Consider the following 19,350-nt stretch of genomic DNA (forward strand, 5'->3'; position numbering starts at 1 on the left):
AACTTGAGGTCCAGGGCAGAGGTCTGTCTGGATCTCCATGTAGATCATTAATTCAAGAAAGGACATTGAAAGGAAGGTAAAACATAGGCCTCATTTTACCAATGAGATACTGAGACATGGAAAAGTTAAGTAATTTTTTGTTCATATAGCTAATAAATGAAGAGATTTGAACCCAGATTTGGCTGATTCCAAAGCTTTTGCTTTTTATCCAACTCCCCACTGCCTCTCATAGTAACCACTAAAGCATATGGTACTTAAACATAAGAAATGGTCTTGCCCCCAAGCCTCTGTTGGTTTAATTAAAGATACAAGAGATGAACATATGAATTTTATTTTTACTTGTCACATCCATTCTTCTTGGATTAACTCTTGAACTCTTAGGGAGGCAAGTAGAAGTTTTTCTTTATTTAGGGGAAGTCAGTGGAGGGAACGTGGTACAGTCTGCTTACTACAGATATTAAATATCAAGGCTGTCTGGTTTTGGTGGAGGGTGTCTCTAGTATTTTCTTTCTTCCATATTTCCATATTTCAACTACTTTAATTATTGAGGGCTAGGTATAAAATTCTTTTTTTTTTTACAATATATAAAATATATTTTTTAATTTTATTATTATATTATGTTAGTCACCATACAGTACATCCCCGGATTCCGATGCAAAGTTCGATGCTATTAGTTGCGTATAACACCCAGTGCACCATGCAATACGTGCCCTCCTTACTACCCATCACCAGTCTATCCCATTCCCCCACCCCCTCCCCTCTGAAGTCTTCAGTTTGCTTCTCATAGTCCATAGTCTCTCATGCTTCATTCCCCCTTCTGATTACCCCCCCTTTCTTTATCCCTTTCTTCCCCTACCGATCATCCTAGTTCTTATGTTCCATAGATGAGAGAAATCATATGATAATTGTCTTTCTCTGCTTGACTTATTTCACTTAGCATTATCTCCTCCAGTGCCGTCCATGTTGCAGCAAATGTTGAGAATTCGTTCTTTCTGATAGCTGAGTAATATTCCATTGTATATATGGACCACAGCTTCTTAATCCAGTCATCTGTTGAAGGGCATCTCGGCTAGGAATAAAATTCTTAATGTTTAATATACATTGGGCCTTTTAGAGAGAAGTAGCATAGTGTTGTGAAAAACACTGGACTTTGGAGATGGATCATGTGTTCAAATCAAGGCCCAATATGAGAGAACCTTCTGGAATACTGGAAGTTTTTTATATCTTGATAGAGGTTTTGGTTATATGGGTGAAGGTATTTGTCAGAACGTATACAAGTATACACTTGTGCATTTTACTATATAACTTAATTTTAAAAACAGAGCAGTAAACAAATATTGAACTCTAATCAGATGTTTAGGGGTGAAGTATACTGCTGTCTGCAGCTTACTTTGAAATAAATCAAAAATAAGATCAATTGATGGATAGGTAGATATATGATGAAGCAGATAAAGCAAAGTGTTACATATAGAATCTGTTGACTTTATGAGTGCTCACTAAGCAGTTTTTTTCAGTAAACTGGTATGTTTGCAGTTTTTTAATTAGTATGTTGGGAAAATAATCATGGCCCACGGAATTAACTATCATGTGGTCCAAACTTCACTTTCCTTTTCTATAAATTGAAGTCAGCAATACCCAATTTGCAGAATCATGCATTTATTTTGAGGACTAAAAGAGATAGCTTCACATGTTTAAGGCCAATGAAGACATAGATCATTGCCAGCTTATTAGAATAATTTTTGTAGCTTAATATAAATAAAAACTAAAAACCCATTTGTGTAATTTAATATTACATTAATACATTAGCCTTGCAAATACAACCTTTTTTTAAGCAAAAAAATTATTGCCAACTCTTGAAATTGAACTTGCAATTAAGGTTACAGTAATCAGATAGTAGTATTTTCTCAGTTTTCATCACATATTCTAAAGCTTCTTCTCTGGACAGATTTAAAATTCTGAATGTGAGTATGTTTTTAAATGAGAAAGTAATGCATATGGTTTCTATAAAGTGGTCAAACAGTAAAAATAGTTTAGAGCAATAATAAAAAGTGTTTTTTCTGAATTCCCAGGGATAGTAGCGATGAGGGCTTTTCACAAATATATACATTCTCTCTTATGGCACATGGTAGGATTTTACTTCTCTGCCCACTTTAAGTTTGGCCATGAGACTTACAATGGGAAGAAGCTTTAAAAAGCTGGTGCACCAAAACCAGACAGGGACACCTCAAAGAAAATTATAGTCCAACATCCCTGATGAATTTAGATGCAAAAAACCTCAACAAAATATTAGCAAACCTAATTCAACAATACATTAAAAGGATCATATACACCATGATTAGTGGGATTTATTCCAGAGATGCAAGGATGTTTTGACACCTGCAAATTGTTCAGTGTGATACAACACATTAACAAAATGAGGGATAAAAATTATTTAATCTTCTCAGTAGATGCAGAAAAAACATTGGACAGAATTCAACATTCACTTGTGATTAAAAAAAAGGGTTTTTTCAAAAAAATAAGTATAGAGAGAATGTATCTCAAAACAATGAAGGCCATCTGTGACAATCCTGTAGCTAACATCATACTCAATGGTGAAAAGCTGAAAGGTTTTTCTTTAACATCAGGAACAAAATAAGGGTGCCTACTCTTGCCACTTTTACTCAGCAGAGCAGTTAGGCAAGAAAAAGAAATAAAAGGCTTCCAAATTGGAAAGGAAGAAGTAACACTGTCACTATTCGCAGATACCATGATGCTATATATGGAAGACCCTGAAAACTCCAAAAGACTGATAAAACTAATAAATGAATTCAATATGAAGTTGCAGGATACAAGAGCAATATACAGAAATTTGTTGTGTTTTGCTATGCTAATAACGTATCAGAAAGACATATTTTAAAAATCCCACTTACAATTGCATCAAGAGAATAAAATATGTAGGAAATAATCTAACCAAGGAGGTGAAAGACCTGTACACTGAACTATATAAGACATTGACTAAAGATATTGAAGAAGACACAGATAAATAGCTGTTCCATGCTTACTGATTGGAAGAATTAATATTGTTAAAATGTTCATATTACCTAAAGCAGTCTACAGATTGAGTGCAATCCCTGTCAAAATTCTGGTGGCATTTTTCACAGAAATAGAACAAACAGTCCTAAAATTTATATTGAACCACAAAAGACCCTGAATAAGGTCTGAATAGCTAAAGCATCTTGAGAAAGAACAAAGCTGGAGACATCATAATTCCTTATTTCTTACTATATTACAATGCTATTATAATTAAAACAATGTGGTACTGGTGTAAAAACAGATACATAGATCAATGGAATAGAACAGAGAGCCCAGAAATAAACCCATGCATATATCATCAATTTGTCACAAAGGAGGAAAGAATATACAATGGGGAAAGGACAAGTCTCCTCAAGAAATGATGTTGGGAAAACTGGACCACTATCACATATTATACACAAAATTTAACTCAGATGGACTAATGACTTGAGTGTAAGACCTGAAATCATAAAAAAATTCTAGAAGAAAACACAGCTCCTTGACATAGGTCTTGGTGATGATTTTTTGGATTTGAAATTAAAAGTAAAGGCAACAAAGGCAAAAATAAACAAGTGGGACTACATCAGACTAAAAAGCTTCTGCATTGCAAAGGAAACCATAAACAAAATGAAAAGGCATCCTACTGAACAGGAGAAAATATTTACAAATTATATCCAAAATAGCAAAGAACTGTTATAATTCAATGACAGAAGAACAAACGATGCAGTTAAAAAAATGGATAGAAGTGGCACCTGGGTGGCACAGCGGTTAAGCGTCTGCCTTCGGCTCAGGGCATGATCCCAGCATTCTGGGATCGAGCCCCACATCAGGCTTCTCTGCTGTGAGCCTGCTTCTTCCTCTCCCACTCCCCCTGCTTGTGTTCCCTCTCTCGCTGGCTATCTCTATCTCTGTTGAATAAATAAATAAAATCTTAGAAAAAAAATGGATAGAAGATCTGAATACACGTTTTTCCAAAGAAGACATTTAGATGACCAGAAGGAATGTGAAAAGATGCTCAGCATCACTAATGATCAGGGAAATGCAATCAAAACTACAGTGAGATATACCACCTCACACCTGTCAGAACAACTGTTATGAAAAAGATCAGAGATAATAAATGTTGGCCAGGATGTGCAAAAAGGGAAACACTTATGCATTGTTGGTGGGAATATAAATTGGTACAGCCACTATGGAAAATAGTATGAAGTTTCCTCAATAAATTAAAAATAGAACTGCCCATGATCCAGCAATTCTACTTCTGGGTATTTATCCAAAGAAGACAAAAACACTAACCCGAAAACGTACATGCACCCCCACGTTCATTGGAATATCATTTACAGTAGCCAAGGTGTGGAAGCAATCTAAATGATCATCAACAGATAAAGAAGCTGTGCTGTATGTATACAATGGAATATTATTCAGCCATAAAAAGAATGAAATCTTGTCATTTGCAGCAACATGAATGGACCTTGAGAACATTATACTTAAGTGAAATAAATCAAAGGCAAAGACAACATGATCAAATATGATCTCACTTATATGTGGAATCTTAAAAAAAAAGCTCACAGATATAAAGAACAGATTGATGGTTGCTGGGAGTTGGGGGAGGTGGGCGAAATGGGTGAAAATAAAGTTATTTATAAAATAAATAATTTGTCTAGGCGATGTAATGTACAGCATGGCACCTATAGTTACTAATCCTGTATTGCATATTTGAAAGTTGCCAAGAAAGAAAATCTTAAAAGTTCTCATTACCAGAAAAAGTTTCCATAACTATGAGTAGTGATGGTGTTAGCCAGGCTTATCGTGATGATCATTTCACAACATATACAAATATTGAATCATGTTTTACACCTGAATATAATGCTATATGTCAGTCATTCACTCTGATAGGAGTAGTGTCAAGCATTACTAATTGTTTTTCTTCTTAAATGGGAAGTGATTTTTTACATGTGAAATATTTCATCATTGAAATGAATATGTTGTTTTGACTCATAATCTGTAAGATGGTGAATTTCTTTAATAGATTACTTAATAATTGGTCATGACTACATTTGTGGAATAAATGCTATTTATGAAGTCCTTTTTTAAAATATACAGTGGGCAAATGAAGTGTTTGTTAATATTTATACTTGTTTCAGAATTCAGAAATGAGGTCTGAACTCTTTTCTTTTTCATAATGTAATCCTTAGATTAGTGTTATACTTGCTTCATAAAAAGATTTTGCAAGATTTCCTTCCTTGGTGCTCTGACATTGGTGAAAATATCATCCTAATGATCTGTTACTTAAGTCTGAAAAAATTTTACCTATGAAGCTAACTAGACTAGTTAGAACTAGTCTAGAACTAACTAGATGGTATATTTTCAGATTGTAATTCTTTAGTAAAATCTCAATTTTTTCCATGGCTCTTGGTTTCTTTTTTTTTTTCCCTAAGATTTTATTTTTATTTATTTGAGAGAGAGAGAGAGTGCACACACACAGGGAGGAGGGGCAGGGGCAGAGGGAGAGGGAGAATGAGTCGTAAGCCGACTCCTCACTGAGAGCAGATACTGATGGAGCCCGACACGGGGCTCAATCTCAGGACTCTGAGATCATGACCTGAGTGGAAACCAAGAGTTGGACGCTTAACCAATTGTGCCACCTGGGCACCCCTTTGGCTCTTGTTTTCTTTTAGTTTCTGTTTCTTTTGTTCAATATTTTCATTTGAATATAATCCATTTCATCCAGCTTTTCAAGTATATTTGCATAGTTCCACAAAATATTCTTGTATAATTCTTTTAATTTCTTGTATCTGTAGTTATTTTTCTCACTTATAATATTGCATATCTTTATTTTGAGTGATTAAATTTATTAGGTTATATCGTATTTTTTAAAAATTTAAGGTGTTGAAATTTGTTTTCCTGTTTTTCTTTTTTCTAGTTCATTGCTGTCTGACTTTGCTCTATCATTGCCTTTCTTCTGCCTCCCTGGAGTGTATATATTTTTTCTCAATTCTAGAGATAAATGCATAATTTTTGTATTTGTGATAGTTCTTGTTCAGTAATATAGGTGGTTTATGCCAAGATTTATCCTCTGAGCTCAGCTTTGGCTAGTATCTAATGTTTCCATTATTTATATTTGCAAGATACTGTGTAGTTTCAGTTTTGATATGCTGTTCAGTATATGAGAGCTTTCTGTTTTGTTTTCAATTTCTAAATGGTTACTTACCTGAGTAAAAATTTAATTTCTAGCTTTACTGTATTTAGAAAATAGAATTATATATCTGTGGAATATCCAGTGAAATTTTCTTTGTGGCCTAATATAAGATTGGTTTTTTTCTTAATGCTCTGTGGGTATTTGAAAACAAGGCATAGTCTTTACTTTTAGATACAGAATTCATTACATATTAATTCAGCCTTATTAATTATGTTATTCAGTTTCCGTATAGCCCCTTTATGTCTCTTTGTTCCATCATAAGCTGGCAGTTATTGAATTAAAATTTCTGTTGATATATGTTTCCAGTGGTCATTGCTTAATAATATAGATGTATGAAGATTTATGTCCATTATAGCTTCCTTCTGGTTGGTATTGTTTATTATTATAGAATATTCTGTATCTTGATTAATATTTTTACCCTGAATGTAACCTTTTCATAATATAAATTAGTATTGAAAATTCTGTTTTATTTATTTATTTATTTATTTATTTATTTATTCTTCCATTGGTCAAGAGCTCTGATTCTGGAATCAAACTGGTTTTGAATCTTGGCTCCAGCATTTTCCAGCTTTGTAATTCTGGACAAATTACTTTACCTCTGTGTTTCACTTTTCTCATCTGGGATATTGTACCTCATAGGGTTATCATAAGGGTTAAATTGAGTCAGTGTATTTGAAATGCTAGGAATAGGGACCAACACATTAAGTGTCAATAAATAATTGCTGTTATTATTTGCATTTACCACCAGAGAGAGGGAAAGATAGGTGCATGTTTGGATAGTGGCCGTGGCACTGTAAATTCACAGCTAGAAAGGGGAACTTCGAAAGGAAATTTCTTCCTCCTTTCTCCCACCTCTTTCCCATGTCTTTTATTTCTTAGCTCGTTTTTGTCTTTTGTCTTTTTGTTCTGATAAATCTTGCTTATTGCTGGAAATAATTAGCTTTGCGCTATTATCTATCTGTCTATCTATTTATTTTGGAGTCCTCTGTCATATTTTCCTAATAGGGACAAACGGTGTGGTGAGCATGGCAGTTTTTTTAAAAATTTCTGATGGACAATTGAGGTGAGAATAGCTTTTACTGTATATAAATCTTTCCATTTTGATGTCCTGTCTACTGCCCTCATTCTTTTTCCCTTCAAATTTGGTATCAGAGAAGACTTCAGAATTTTTCTCATTTACCTTCTGTATTCTTTGAAGAGTAAGGGATGGGATAGTTAGATCTTCAGTGAAATTCTGCATACTCTGCTTTTATTTTCCAGATGGTGTTTTTCTTTCGTATTTTATTGTTTAAAATTAATTTTCAGAATTTGAAGTATGAACCCTTTAAACATACCAAAAAGTACATAAAATGGCATTTTAATTTATTTTTCTTAATTTCATTAAGTTTGAATGTATGGAGTTTTATGAGCCTAACTCTATGCCAGCATCTTTCTCTAGAAATGTATGTATGTATGTATGTATCTATCTATCTATGTATCTATTTATAGAGCAGGGGTGGTTAGAAGGAGAGTTAGAGAATCTTTTTTTTTTTTTTTTTTTAAGATTTTATTTGTTTGACAGACAGGGAGAGAGGGAACACAAGCAGGGGGAGTGGGAGAGGGAGAAGCAGGCTTCCCGCTGAGCAGGGAGCCTGGTGCTGCGGGGCTTGATCCCAGAACACTGGGATTGTGACCTGAGCCGAAAGCAGACACCTAACAACTGAGCCACCCAGGTGCCCCAGAGTGAGAGAATCTTAAGCAGGCTCCATGCATCGTGAAGATGCCCGATTTGGGGTGGGGGTGGGGGGAGCTCCATCTCACAACCCTGAACTGAAATCAAAGAATCAGATGCTTAACCAACTGAGCCACCCAGGCACCCCTATTTTTATTTATTTATTCATTTATTTATTTTATTTATTTTTTTTTAAGATTTTATTTATTTGACAGAGATAGAGACAGCCAGCGAGAGAGGGAACACAAGCAGGGGGAGTGGGAGAGGAAGAAACAGGCTCATAGCGGAGGAGCCTGATGTGGGGCTCGATCCCATAACGCCGGGATCACGCCCTGAGCCGAAGGCAGATGCTTAATGACTGCGCCACCCAGGCGCCCTCTATTTTTATTTATTTTTAAGAATCAGATCTGGAATAAGTACTTTGCATTTGGCTTTAGCCACATTTGATAAACTCAGCAACTCTGAACTAAAATATATAAATTTTTGATACTGAAATTACATTTAAAATAATCTATCCTTTTCCTCCCTTTGTGAAAGGAGCTTGGCTGTGAAGAAATTTAATCAAAGGAATGGATGATATACCTCAAATAATAATAGATATGAAAGAGAACTTTCAGTTTTACCACTCTGATCAAAAACTCATTTCCTGACCAAAAGTCATGCTTAATACAGCTGTTTGGGTTTCCTGTGTCCTTGTTAAACAAGTTTGTTTAAGAAGCAGCAGTTGATGGAACTATTTTGGGGAGTGGGAGGCTTCTCTGGAAATGGAAACAAGTCTAAAGATTTGGCCATTCTGGCCTCTTAGATTGTGTTCCAAGGACCTAAGTTGTTATTTTTACTGAACTGGTCCCTAACTGGCTGTTGAGTGAGCGTATAAAGATTCTTTCCTGTTGAAGATCACCTTTACTTTCTCTTTCAGCTATTAGCTAATTCAGAGACAGAGGATCGTATAATCCTAGAGTTTAACAGTCCACATGAAAGTAGTCATGTTCCTAATTTAGGGAGTAATATTTTTGTTTTTCAAAGGAATGTACTCAGCTGTATTGATGAAAAACTAAAACCCATATCTGAAATATTTAATATTCATCATTTCAAACACTATCTCTAAAATTATCAGAAACTCAAAATTCTACTCACTAATTTTTTAGTGGGTAGTAAATTCATTTGATTCAAAAGTAAAAGGTTTTTAGCAAAGAGCCTTCCTCATGCTTCTGTTATCCATGTACTTGGGTTTCCTCCCATTACCGGAAACATTTAACAGGTAACAAAATTAACCTGCTTTCCTTAGTCTCTTCCCCCATATCTTTACCCCTAATTTAGCTGTAGGTAAAATAATGAAATAGGTTTTATTTACTTGGAACAATCCTCTTACTCTATCATCTTGACCTTTGTTGTCTGGTACATTGGTTCTCCTTTTTTATCTTTAAACCCATCAATTTTCTGTCAAAAATCCTGTAATAGTAATAAATAATTAGCATTTACTTAGACATTTGTTAGTGACATTAAGTTTTAAGAACTTAAGAATTATGGGGCACCTGGGTGGCACAGCGGTTAGGCGTCTGCCTTCGGCTCAGGGCGTGATCCCGGCATTGTGGGATCGAGCCCCACATCAGGCTCTTCTGCTGTGGAGCCTGCTTCTTCCTCTCCCACTCCCCCTGCTTGTGTTCCCTCTCTCGCTGACTGTCTCTATCTCTGTCGAGTAAAGAAATAAAATCTTAAAAAAAAAAAAAAAAAAGATTTAAGAATTAAATCAGTAGCCAAGGGCATAGTATGAGAAAGCAATATGCCTTTCAACTTATTAATAACTACTTTGTGTAAATGAATGATTGGGATAAGATCTATCACATTCCTACGAAACATTAGTATGAACCGAGTGAAAACAGTTCTCATTGCTGTTGGAATTCTCATAGCTTTTAGGAGATAACACTGGTAGGTAGAGTTGCAGTGACGATTACATAAAATAATCCATGTTAAGCTACTAGTACAGTATCTAGGACATGGTAGATACTGGTAATTGTTAGTTGCCTTTCTTTTAGAGTCCATAATATTTTATTGTCAGGAGGCTTAAGTATAATCATAGTGAATTAAGTGACAGAAGAAGTCATTATTACTAATGTCAACAATTGATACGCAATTATGAGCATTAAGTCTGAATTGGTAGAAAATGGCGTAGAAATTATACAGATAACTCCACCACATGATAGGGGTTTGTAACTCAATGAACAGTTCCTGGTAGGTCAGGATTCACTCAGTCCTAAGTAGTTATTGTTGTCTGCTGTACAGTCTTACAAATAAGAAATGGCACTTCAAATTGGTGGATGCTGGTATGGGAAAGTGGAGATATGTTGTTAAGGAAATTCCTTCCCATCAAAAACTAATGATGTACTGTATGGTGACTAACATAACATAAAAAATTAAAAAAAAAAAAAAGAAACTCCTTCCTTCCTCGTCACTTTGATGATATTCGTGCCATCAGTGGAGGACTGTTAGTTTTTATGACTTTGGAATGGTGTGGAAATATTTTTGGAAGATATCTTATAGTCACTTATGTTGCTGATTTTCTGTCAGGCATGAGAGCTTTTTTTTAAATGTTAAAAGCTATCAGGAAACAACAAAGGTAGTTTATCTTTTGGATAATTCAGAGGCAGTTATACTCCAATGTGATTGTTAAATATATTATTTAAAGTGTTTGGGAATATTATTTTTTTTACATGTGGAATCAGTTTTTTGACACCCAGCAACCAAGGTAAATTGTAATTTAAAAGATTATAACACCAAAGAATTAATACATTGTAATACTCTCTAAAATCTGAAAATTAGCTCTCCTCATTTGATTTTTAATCTCTTCCCAATAGTAGTGATAGCATTTCTCAGAAAGGGTATTGTTAGGTGTAAATACCAAGTAATAAATTGAAGTATTGTTTATACTTTTAATTCCCCACATGAGCATCTCCTTTTAGTTAAAGCAGACGCTGGTTATTTGCCAAGAGTCTGTTAGTAACTCTGTTTTTATAAGAAGCCACAATATTATTTTCAGTGTATACTTTATGTTACATCTTTAATTTTTTTGTTAAATGTTCTCAACATGACTTGAGAAACCTGACTGGATAGTTTTTTAATGTGCAGTCCATCCAGGCCTCTTCTATTGTATTACTTGACTAGTGGCTCTATGTGATTTGAAACTTGGCAAGAAAAGCATGACAGAAAATGTCAGCTATTTTTGAGAAAATGCAAATAATGCTTGAGACTTTCAGGTTCAGCAATACATGACTTTTTTTTTTAATTGAAAAATGAGGCTGATTTGTAATTGCCTCTTTGACTTAACTATTTTTAGTAATAGTTTTATTGAGATATAATTTATATACCATACAATTCACCTATTTAAGGTATACAGTTCAATGGTTCTTAATATATTAAATTAGAATATTTCCACTACTCCAAAAGAAACCACTGTACTCATTAGCAGTCACTCACAGTTTTCCCCGAATCCTCTTTCTCTCAGCGATAGCACAAATCTACTTTCTGCCTCTGTAGATTCGTATATTCTGAAAAGTTCATATAAATGGACTCATACAATATGGGGCCTTTTGTATCTGGTTTCTTTTACTTAGTATAGTATTTCTAAGGTTCATCCATACTGTACCATGTATCAGTACTTCATCCCTTTTTATTGCTAACTAATATTCCAGGGTATTGAATACAGTTTATTTATTCATTCATGAGTTGATGTACTGCTGTGAATATTTGTGTACAAATTTTTGTGTGGACATAGTTTTTGTTTCTCTAGGAACTGCTGGATCATATGGTAGCTCTGTTTAACTTTTTTGGGAGAACATTTTTATAGATATTTTTTCCTTTAATAAAAGTGTACCATGAAAGGCATATCTGAACTGAATTATAACTTCCTGTCAGTATTTTTATCAATAACTTTCCACTAATATTTCTCAGTATTTGACATTTCAATGACCTTCACTTTTCAGTTACTCTAAACATTAAATGTTCCTGCTTATCTGAAGTCTCCAACTCTGTTCCCAGAGCCGATAGTTGGTGATCTATGTTTATTTAGACCCTTGGAGTTTGGAGAAAACCCTAATCCCCTAGTCAAAAAGAAACCAGTTTTACTGAAAAATATTTAATGTAATGTATACTAACATTCTAACTTACATGTAACTTATGTATAACCTGTCTTCCAAAATAGATTTGATATTTGTATCTAAAGTTGGGAGGGCTTTCTCAGTGTAGATATATAGCCATACTTACCAATTCTATAGCATAGCTATATTGTTTTTTTAAATTCCATTTCCAATTTTGAAAACAGTAGTCATTGTAGAAAATTTAGAAAATACTGAAAATCACAGAATAAGTCGCCTGTATTCTTAATATCCAGACATAGCCATTTTTTAGCATTGTGATATATATCCTTTTATATTTTGTTTATTTACATTAAAAAAATAAAAATAAAACCATTTTAAAAATAGAATTTGGATGATATGATAGGTAGTGTTTTGTAATCTTTTTAATAAGTCATAGCGTTTTCCCATGACACTAAATATTCCTAAGCATGGTTTTAATATTTTTTCCTGATTTTCTTTCTCATTCAGCCAAAAAAATTATGGATTTAGCATTATGTAGAATTCTCACTACTATTTATAGTTTGAAATATCTCTCTCTCTAGTCTTTTTCTCTTTGTGTGTATGTGCTTACTAAAGTGGGATTGTAGTCCGTGTGCAGTGGTTTTATATTGTAAGAATGTGCCACAATTTTTCATTTCCCTGCTGATAGACATTTAATTTATTTCCACTGCGTCTCTGGGTGTACATCTCAGGTTAATTCTTGGAAATAGAATTAGTATGAATATTGTTAAGGTTGTTGGCACATTTATGATTGCTTTTTCTCAAATTAGCATTTCTTACAGAGTATGGCAGATTATTTCATTTTATCATGTGGAACACAGATGTAATAGTTGATTTCTGTGGTATTTCCTGTTTTCAGAAATTGAATTCACCAACACCCTCCCTCCCCCTCACCTTAAGCTTAAGAAATATAGCTTCTTAAGTCTTCTGGATAAGTTCCTTGGTACTAATCTGGAAAATCACAAACTATTACTTCACAGGTTATAGTTCAGTTGTGTTTTGAGCATACTGAGGCCTAATTAGATAACAGATTTGATACATTTTGCTTAAATACTCAGGCATGTTAATCCTTCCTGGGGACTACTGTTTAGTGTTCCTCAGTAAAGGAAAATTTCTCCCTATCAATATAACTTTCCACATGGCTCCAAATGATATTTACATTAGCTTATGTTAATTTCCAAAGATGTAATTATATACAAATTGATATTACACTTGTCAATGGCTATTAGCCTACAAGAAAAATGTGTGGGTATATGGTCAGTCTGGCACCTTAGTGCAGAATCTATTTCTTATTCATTTTTATTTCCTTAGTCTAATAGTGGTTTTCAAACTTTAGCTTGCATCACAATCATCTGGAGAGCGTATTAGAACATGGGTTGCTGAGCCGTATCTCCGAATTCCAGATTCAGTAATTCTGGGATTGACTCTGCGAATTTGCATCTCTAACATGATCCCAGATGAGGCTGAAGCACCATCCGCGGACAACACGTTGCAGCTGGTCTGACCTAATGAGCACATAACTTGCTATATAGTTGAAGTGTGACCAAAAATTTGAGCATGTAACTGGTGCTGTCACTGAATTCCTAAAGCTTTTTTCAGCTGAACTCTTTCTTTTTCTACATTATTTGTTAACAAGTGAAACTGCAATTTATATTTATCCTTAGTTATAGAGCTATTTATACCTGTATACTGTTACCAGAAGATCAAGGAATAATAATAGTAGAATCATAATCTTTTTTGTGCGCCTTTTAATGCTTCATCAGGATAGACTTTTCAAAATAATCTTTTAAGTTAAAAGTTTTTTAGAAGTTGAAGCATTTTTTTATTAGTGGGGATAAAAACAAATCTCTAAACAATATATTTATAAATAATGAAGGATTTGTAATTGTCTGTTATAAAGCTTTTTAAAATCAGTCTGAAGTCATAATTATTAATTTAAGTATCATTGATATTCATGTAATTCCATTTCATTTCTTGCCAGGTTGATCAGTACTTTAATACTAAGGATCATCTCTTTAAGTACTGTAAAATAATTAGCAGTCAGTAATCATATTTCTATTATATGTAAACTATATCAAATTCCAAGACCAAAGATTAATCATACAAAAAATAGATTTTTCAGTTTTACATAAGGGGTGCCTGGCTGGCTTAGTTGGTGGAGCATACAACTCTTGATCTTGGGATTGCGAGTTGAAGCCCCACGTTGGGCATAGAGTTTACTTTAAAAAAAAAAAAAGTTTTACGTAAGTTTTAAATAAGATTACAAGAATTTTATGAAATGATTAGTTTTTTTGGTTTTGTTGGGTGGGGGTTGGAAGTGGCTTTGGGCTCTTGCATATTGAAAAAGTGTACTTTCTTGCTAGGAGTTAGTTTAATCTGTTTTGAAGTTGATAAAGCAGTAAAGCACATTTGCCCTTGCTAGTTTGTGAATAAAGATACAACAAAATTATCCAGTATTCACATCTGTTAAAGGACCATTATCCAAAATATACAAAGAACTCTTGAAGCTTAACAGTAAGAAAACAAACAACCCGATTAAAAAATGCGCCAAAGAGCCTGACAGCTGACAAAGAAAGATGGTAACCAAGCATATGAAAAGATGCTCTGCATCATTTGTCATCAGAGAAATACAAATGAAAACCCACCTTTTAGAATGGCCAAAATTCAGGACAATGACAATGCAGAGAAGTAGGAACTTCCATTCATTTCTGGTGGGAGTGCAATACCCAACAGCCACTTTGAAAGACAGTTTGGTGGTTTCTTATAAAACTGAACATAGCCTTTTCTTACCATCCAGCATTCATGCTACTTGGTTTTTACGCAGAGGAATTGAAAACTTCTGTCTACACAAAAACCCGGACACAGATGTTGATAGCAGCTTTATTCATAAATCACCAAAACTTGGAAGCAGCCAAGATGTCCTTCAATAGGTGAACGGATAGGTAAAGTTGGTCATCCAGACAATGGTATATTACTGAACACTGAAAAGAAATGCACAATCAAGCTGTGAAAAGACATGGAGGAACCTTAAATATATGTTACTGAGTAAAAGAAGCCACTCTGAAAATGTGACCCTACCTGATGATTCCAACTACATGACATCTGGAAAAGGCCAAAAAGGAGAAAGTAAAAAGATCAGTGGTTGCTAGGCATCAGGGGATGCGGGGAGGAATGAATAGGTAGAATACAGAGGATTTTTAGGGCAGTGAAGATACCCAGTATGATACTATACTGTGGGATACATGTCATATATACATTTGTCCACATCCATAGAATGTACACCACCAAGAGTGAACCCTAGTGTAAACTGTGGACTCTAGGTGATAATGTTGGGTCAGTATAGATTCATCAGTTGTAACAAATGTACCACTCTGGTGAGAGATAGCTGTGCATGTGGGGAGGGGCATATGGGAAATCTCTATAACGTTCTCTCAGTTTTGCTGTGGACCTAAAAATTCTCTTAAAAAATTATCTTAATGACTGTGTGGTCCTGTGCCAATAAAACTGTTTTCTGTGTATTTTGCTCACAGAAGAAGAGGTCCTCACATAGGATGGTAGTGGATGGACCCCTGAGGGTTGGAGAGAAAGCTTCAGGGCTGGACTTAGGACAGTTCTGAGAGATGAAAATAGAAAATGGCCCTTTTCACCTATGCGTATCCTTATCACGTAGAGGGAATTTTTTTTAGCCAACTACCTTTTTATCAACAGTCTTAGAAATGGCTTTGGTTCTGCATTATTTAAGTGTAAAAAGGTTTACTTTCTCTTCCTTGGTAGTGTAGGTAGAGGCAACTACAAAGGAAGAATCCCTTAAGTGTGGTGAATGAAAAGCAAGCAATTATATACAATACAAATTATTGAAGATTAGATTTCTTTCTAAGCTGTCTGTGGAAGATGTTAAAAGTCTACTTGTAAAATAACTGTTATATAAGTGGGGTTATATAAGTAAAAGAAAGTAAAACAGGCTTTTTAAAAAAGTGTGTATTTGAATTTTTGGAAATTCTAATTGCTTTGTACGCGGAGTATGGGAAGGTATGAAATACAGTATTTCCCGAATTAATTTGACCATTGAACTCTGATCTATATTCTTACCAACATCCAGGAGCATGTTATAAGTAGCACAGTTCATAAAATTCTACTCTAGATAAGTAGACAGTCTAGTTGGAAGGAATTGCTTACTGATGTGAAAGAACTTTTGCTGCTTTGTATTGTTTATGTAATTTAAATAGTAAAGTGTTTCTCAAATACTCAGATTTAATAAGTTAGATACAAATGAGTTCATCATCTTTGATTTCACAAGCATGAATTTTACATAGATTTAATAAACCAAGGAGTCATCTTTTGGTTTTGCTTTGACTAAAATAACTTGTTAAAAATCTGTGATTAAATGTATAAAACACTGCTCTCAATAGAACTTTCTGCAGCTATGGAAATGTTCCACATCTGTGCTGTCTTGTATAGCAGCCAGTAGCCACTAGCCACATGTGGTTATTGAGCATTTGAAATGTGCTAGTGTGACTGAGGAGCTGAATTTTTAGTTTTATTTCATTTTCATTAATTTAAATGTAAACTGTGGCATGTGGCTAGTAGCTGTTACACTGGACAGTGTAGTTTATAGAATATATTTGCAGACCAGAGCATTTTCATACTATTTATTTTAAATTGATGTGATTAAAATGAAATTACTTTTGGGGGAGTATTTTTTTTTTAAAGTTGATGGTGTGATGACTATATTTAAACAATTTATATGCTTGTAATTCTGAAGCCACATGACTGAGAAGTCTTCTAATGGTTTTGCACTCAAAAAACTACCTCTTCTACTAGCTAGATGTCAGGAATATAAGTGTTCCTTTGTAGTTAGTTTTTATTTCTTTTCTGTAACTAACACTACACTCTGAAATAATCAAATAGGTTTTCACATTCGGTTTTAAGAATGAAGAAAAAAGATCTTCTGTGAGATAAGAGACCTCAGATGTAGTTCCACTTGCTATGGGCATATCTGGTAGTATTAAGGCATTTATGAAAGTTTTGCGGCTATTGATTTATCTCTAAGTTGGAGATATAGTTTATGTAAATGTCTTTTGAAAAAGCTTGAGTTGTACAAAATGAAAATAATTCCTGTTATTAATGTAATTATTAAGTAATTACGGAACATACCAGAAATTTCACTCATTTTCTGTGAATTACTTTTGAGTTTTAAACATTGTGATCCTTAATCATTTGATCTTTGACAAGAGTAGTGCTTACACTTGGCCGAAAAGTAAAAGTAGTAAGACATATAAATTCTCAAGTTTGACAAAGATAAACTGTCATACTGAATAATTTTAGAACAGTTGATTATTAAAGATATGACTACCTGGTAGAGGGGGTGCTAAATTTTTTCAGTGAAGTTTGACTTATCTAGGCCTGAACTTAGGAAATTTTAATAACTTAGTTCTTTGCAAACCGCTTATTTGATATAGTGAAATCTCTTATCCTTGAACTTGTCAACCAAATAAACTATTTTGTTCTCAGTTATCACTAAATACCTTCACTTTGGTGTTTGAACTGGTTAACCAATTTGTTTGTGTTTTTATTCAACTAACACTTAATTGTTGGTTTCATTTTGGAATATAATTATTTTTAAGAGGTAATTATTCAAAAAGTTGTTTGGAAGCATTTTGAATTGTATAAAGTAGAACTGATGGCTTCTTCAGAAGAAGCCATGTAGCGTCAACCTCAACATAAGGATTGATTTTTTTCAGTATCTAATAAGTCATTTTTAAAGCTATATGTATTTATTGTGCTAATCATCATCCTTTGTCTTTAGTGATTTTTACTTTTCCTAATTTGCATTACACTGTTTTCTCATATCTTAAGAATGATATTTTATTTTATTTATTTATTTTTAAAAGATTTTATTTATTTATTTGACAGAGATAGAGACAACCAGCGAGAGAGGGAACACAAGCAGGGGGAGTGGGAGAGGAAGAAGCAGGCTCATAGCGGAGGAGCCTGATGTGGGGGGCTCGATCCCATAATGCCAGGATCACGCCCTGAGCCGAAGGCAGACGCTTAACCGCTGTGCCACCCAGGCGCCCCAAGAATGATATTTTAAACAACTGCTAAATAGTCTTGCTATTTGATTTAGTGTTTTGTGTTACATTTGGGTATATATAGTGTCTGTTACTTAACTGGTTGAATTATTGAAAATGAGGTTTTAGGTAAAAACAATTCTCTTTTCTGACATGTAGCTCAAGTTCTTTTTTTTAAAAGATGTATTGCTTCAGATTATAGTAAGTTTATTTAGCTTAATGTTTTTCATTTTTATAATTTTATACTTTCATTTAAAGATGCTGGGTATTTTTCAAAAAAAAAGAATACTGTTTCTAATACTCTTTCCTGAAGAATAGTACAATCAGCCCTTTCTAGCTAGATGTTTGACATAGGTCATCTCTAATCCCACTGCTTTTGAACTAGTTCTGTTAATCTCATTTCCATCTATTTTACTTAGTAAAAATGCCATTTTATATTTAGTTTGGCAGTTCACTTTAAAAGCACCGATATGCATATCTTCACAGTTCTCTTTGATTTGATAACTTTCAGTTATTAATGTTAATGTCAAAAAACAAATGTTTTGAGAAACATTACTCAGAGATGTCATAGATTGAGCATATCTAATTCAGAATATGACAGAATGTTTTAAACATTTCACAGGTCATGAAAATCTTAGCATATAAGGGATTTTAGTATTTAGTATAACCCCTTAACTGGTATGTGCTCAGATTTTGAAATATGAGTTGCTGTGAGATTAAGAAGTAGAGACAAAGTTCCTTATTTTATTATTTTTATTATTATTTTTTTAATTAAAGACACCTAGCTGTTGGGCAGAAGAGGGAGCAGAAAAGAGGTCACATCAACGTTCTGCATCATGGGGAAGTGCTGATCAACTAAAAGAGGTAAGTTTTTCTGTTTTCAGCCTATAACCTGTTTTAATCCTAGCAAATTATCTTACTGTTTCCTGAATATAATGATATTTTCTTTATTTGTGCTAACCTTACCTCTTTCAGAGTTTAAGCATTGCCTTCCAGGTTGGGTGAACAAGTCTGAGTTTACCTTGTTTGTGCCCTTCATGTCATTTATAAATATTTGTTATGCACCCATTCAGCTTGAACCTTTTTAGACTGAAGTCTGGTTTTATATAACAGTCTCTATATCTTGTTCCTTTTAGCCACCTTCTGTTCCCACTTAAGCTCTCTTGTTTTTGAAAAGTTTTTTTCTGC

General features: G+C 33.9%; 1 protein-coding gene across 1 annotated transcript in view; it reads left to right on the top strand.

Moving 5' to 3' along the window:
* Window positions 1-19,350, top strand: part of GLCCI1 (glucocorticoid induced 1) — a 119,894-nt gene that overhangs the window by 52,836 nt on the left and 47,708 nt on the right. Inside the window, exon 4 of the mRNA XM_034642946.1 lies at window positions 18,940-19,026. Within this exon, the coding sequence (XP_034498837.1) occupies window positions 18,940-19,026 (87 nt within the window). The remainder of the gene's footprint in view (window positions 1-18,939; window positions 19,027-19,350) is intronic.

The sequence above is a fragment of the Ailuropoda melanoleuca genome, chromosome 1 (assembly GCF_002007445.2).
Source record: "Ailuropoda melanoleuca isolate Jingjing chromosome 1, ASM200744v2, whole genome shotgun sequence".
In the NCBI taxonomy this organism is placed as follows: Eukaryota; Metazoa; Chordata; class Mammalia; order Carnivora; family Ursidae; genus Ailuropoda; species Ailuropoda melanoleuca.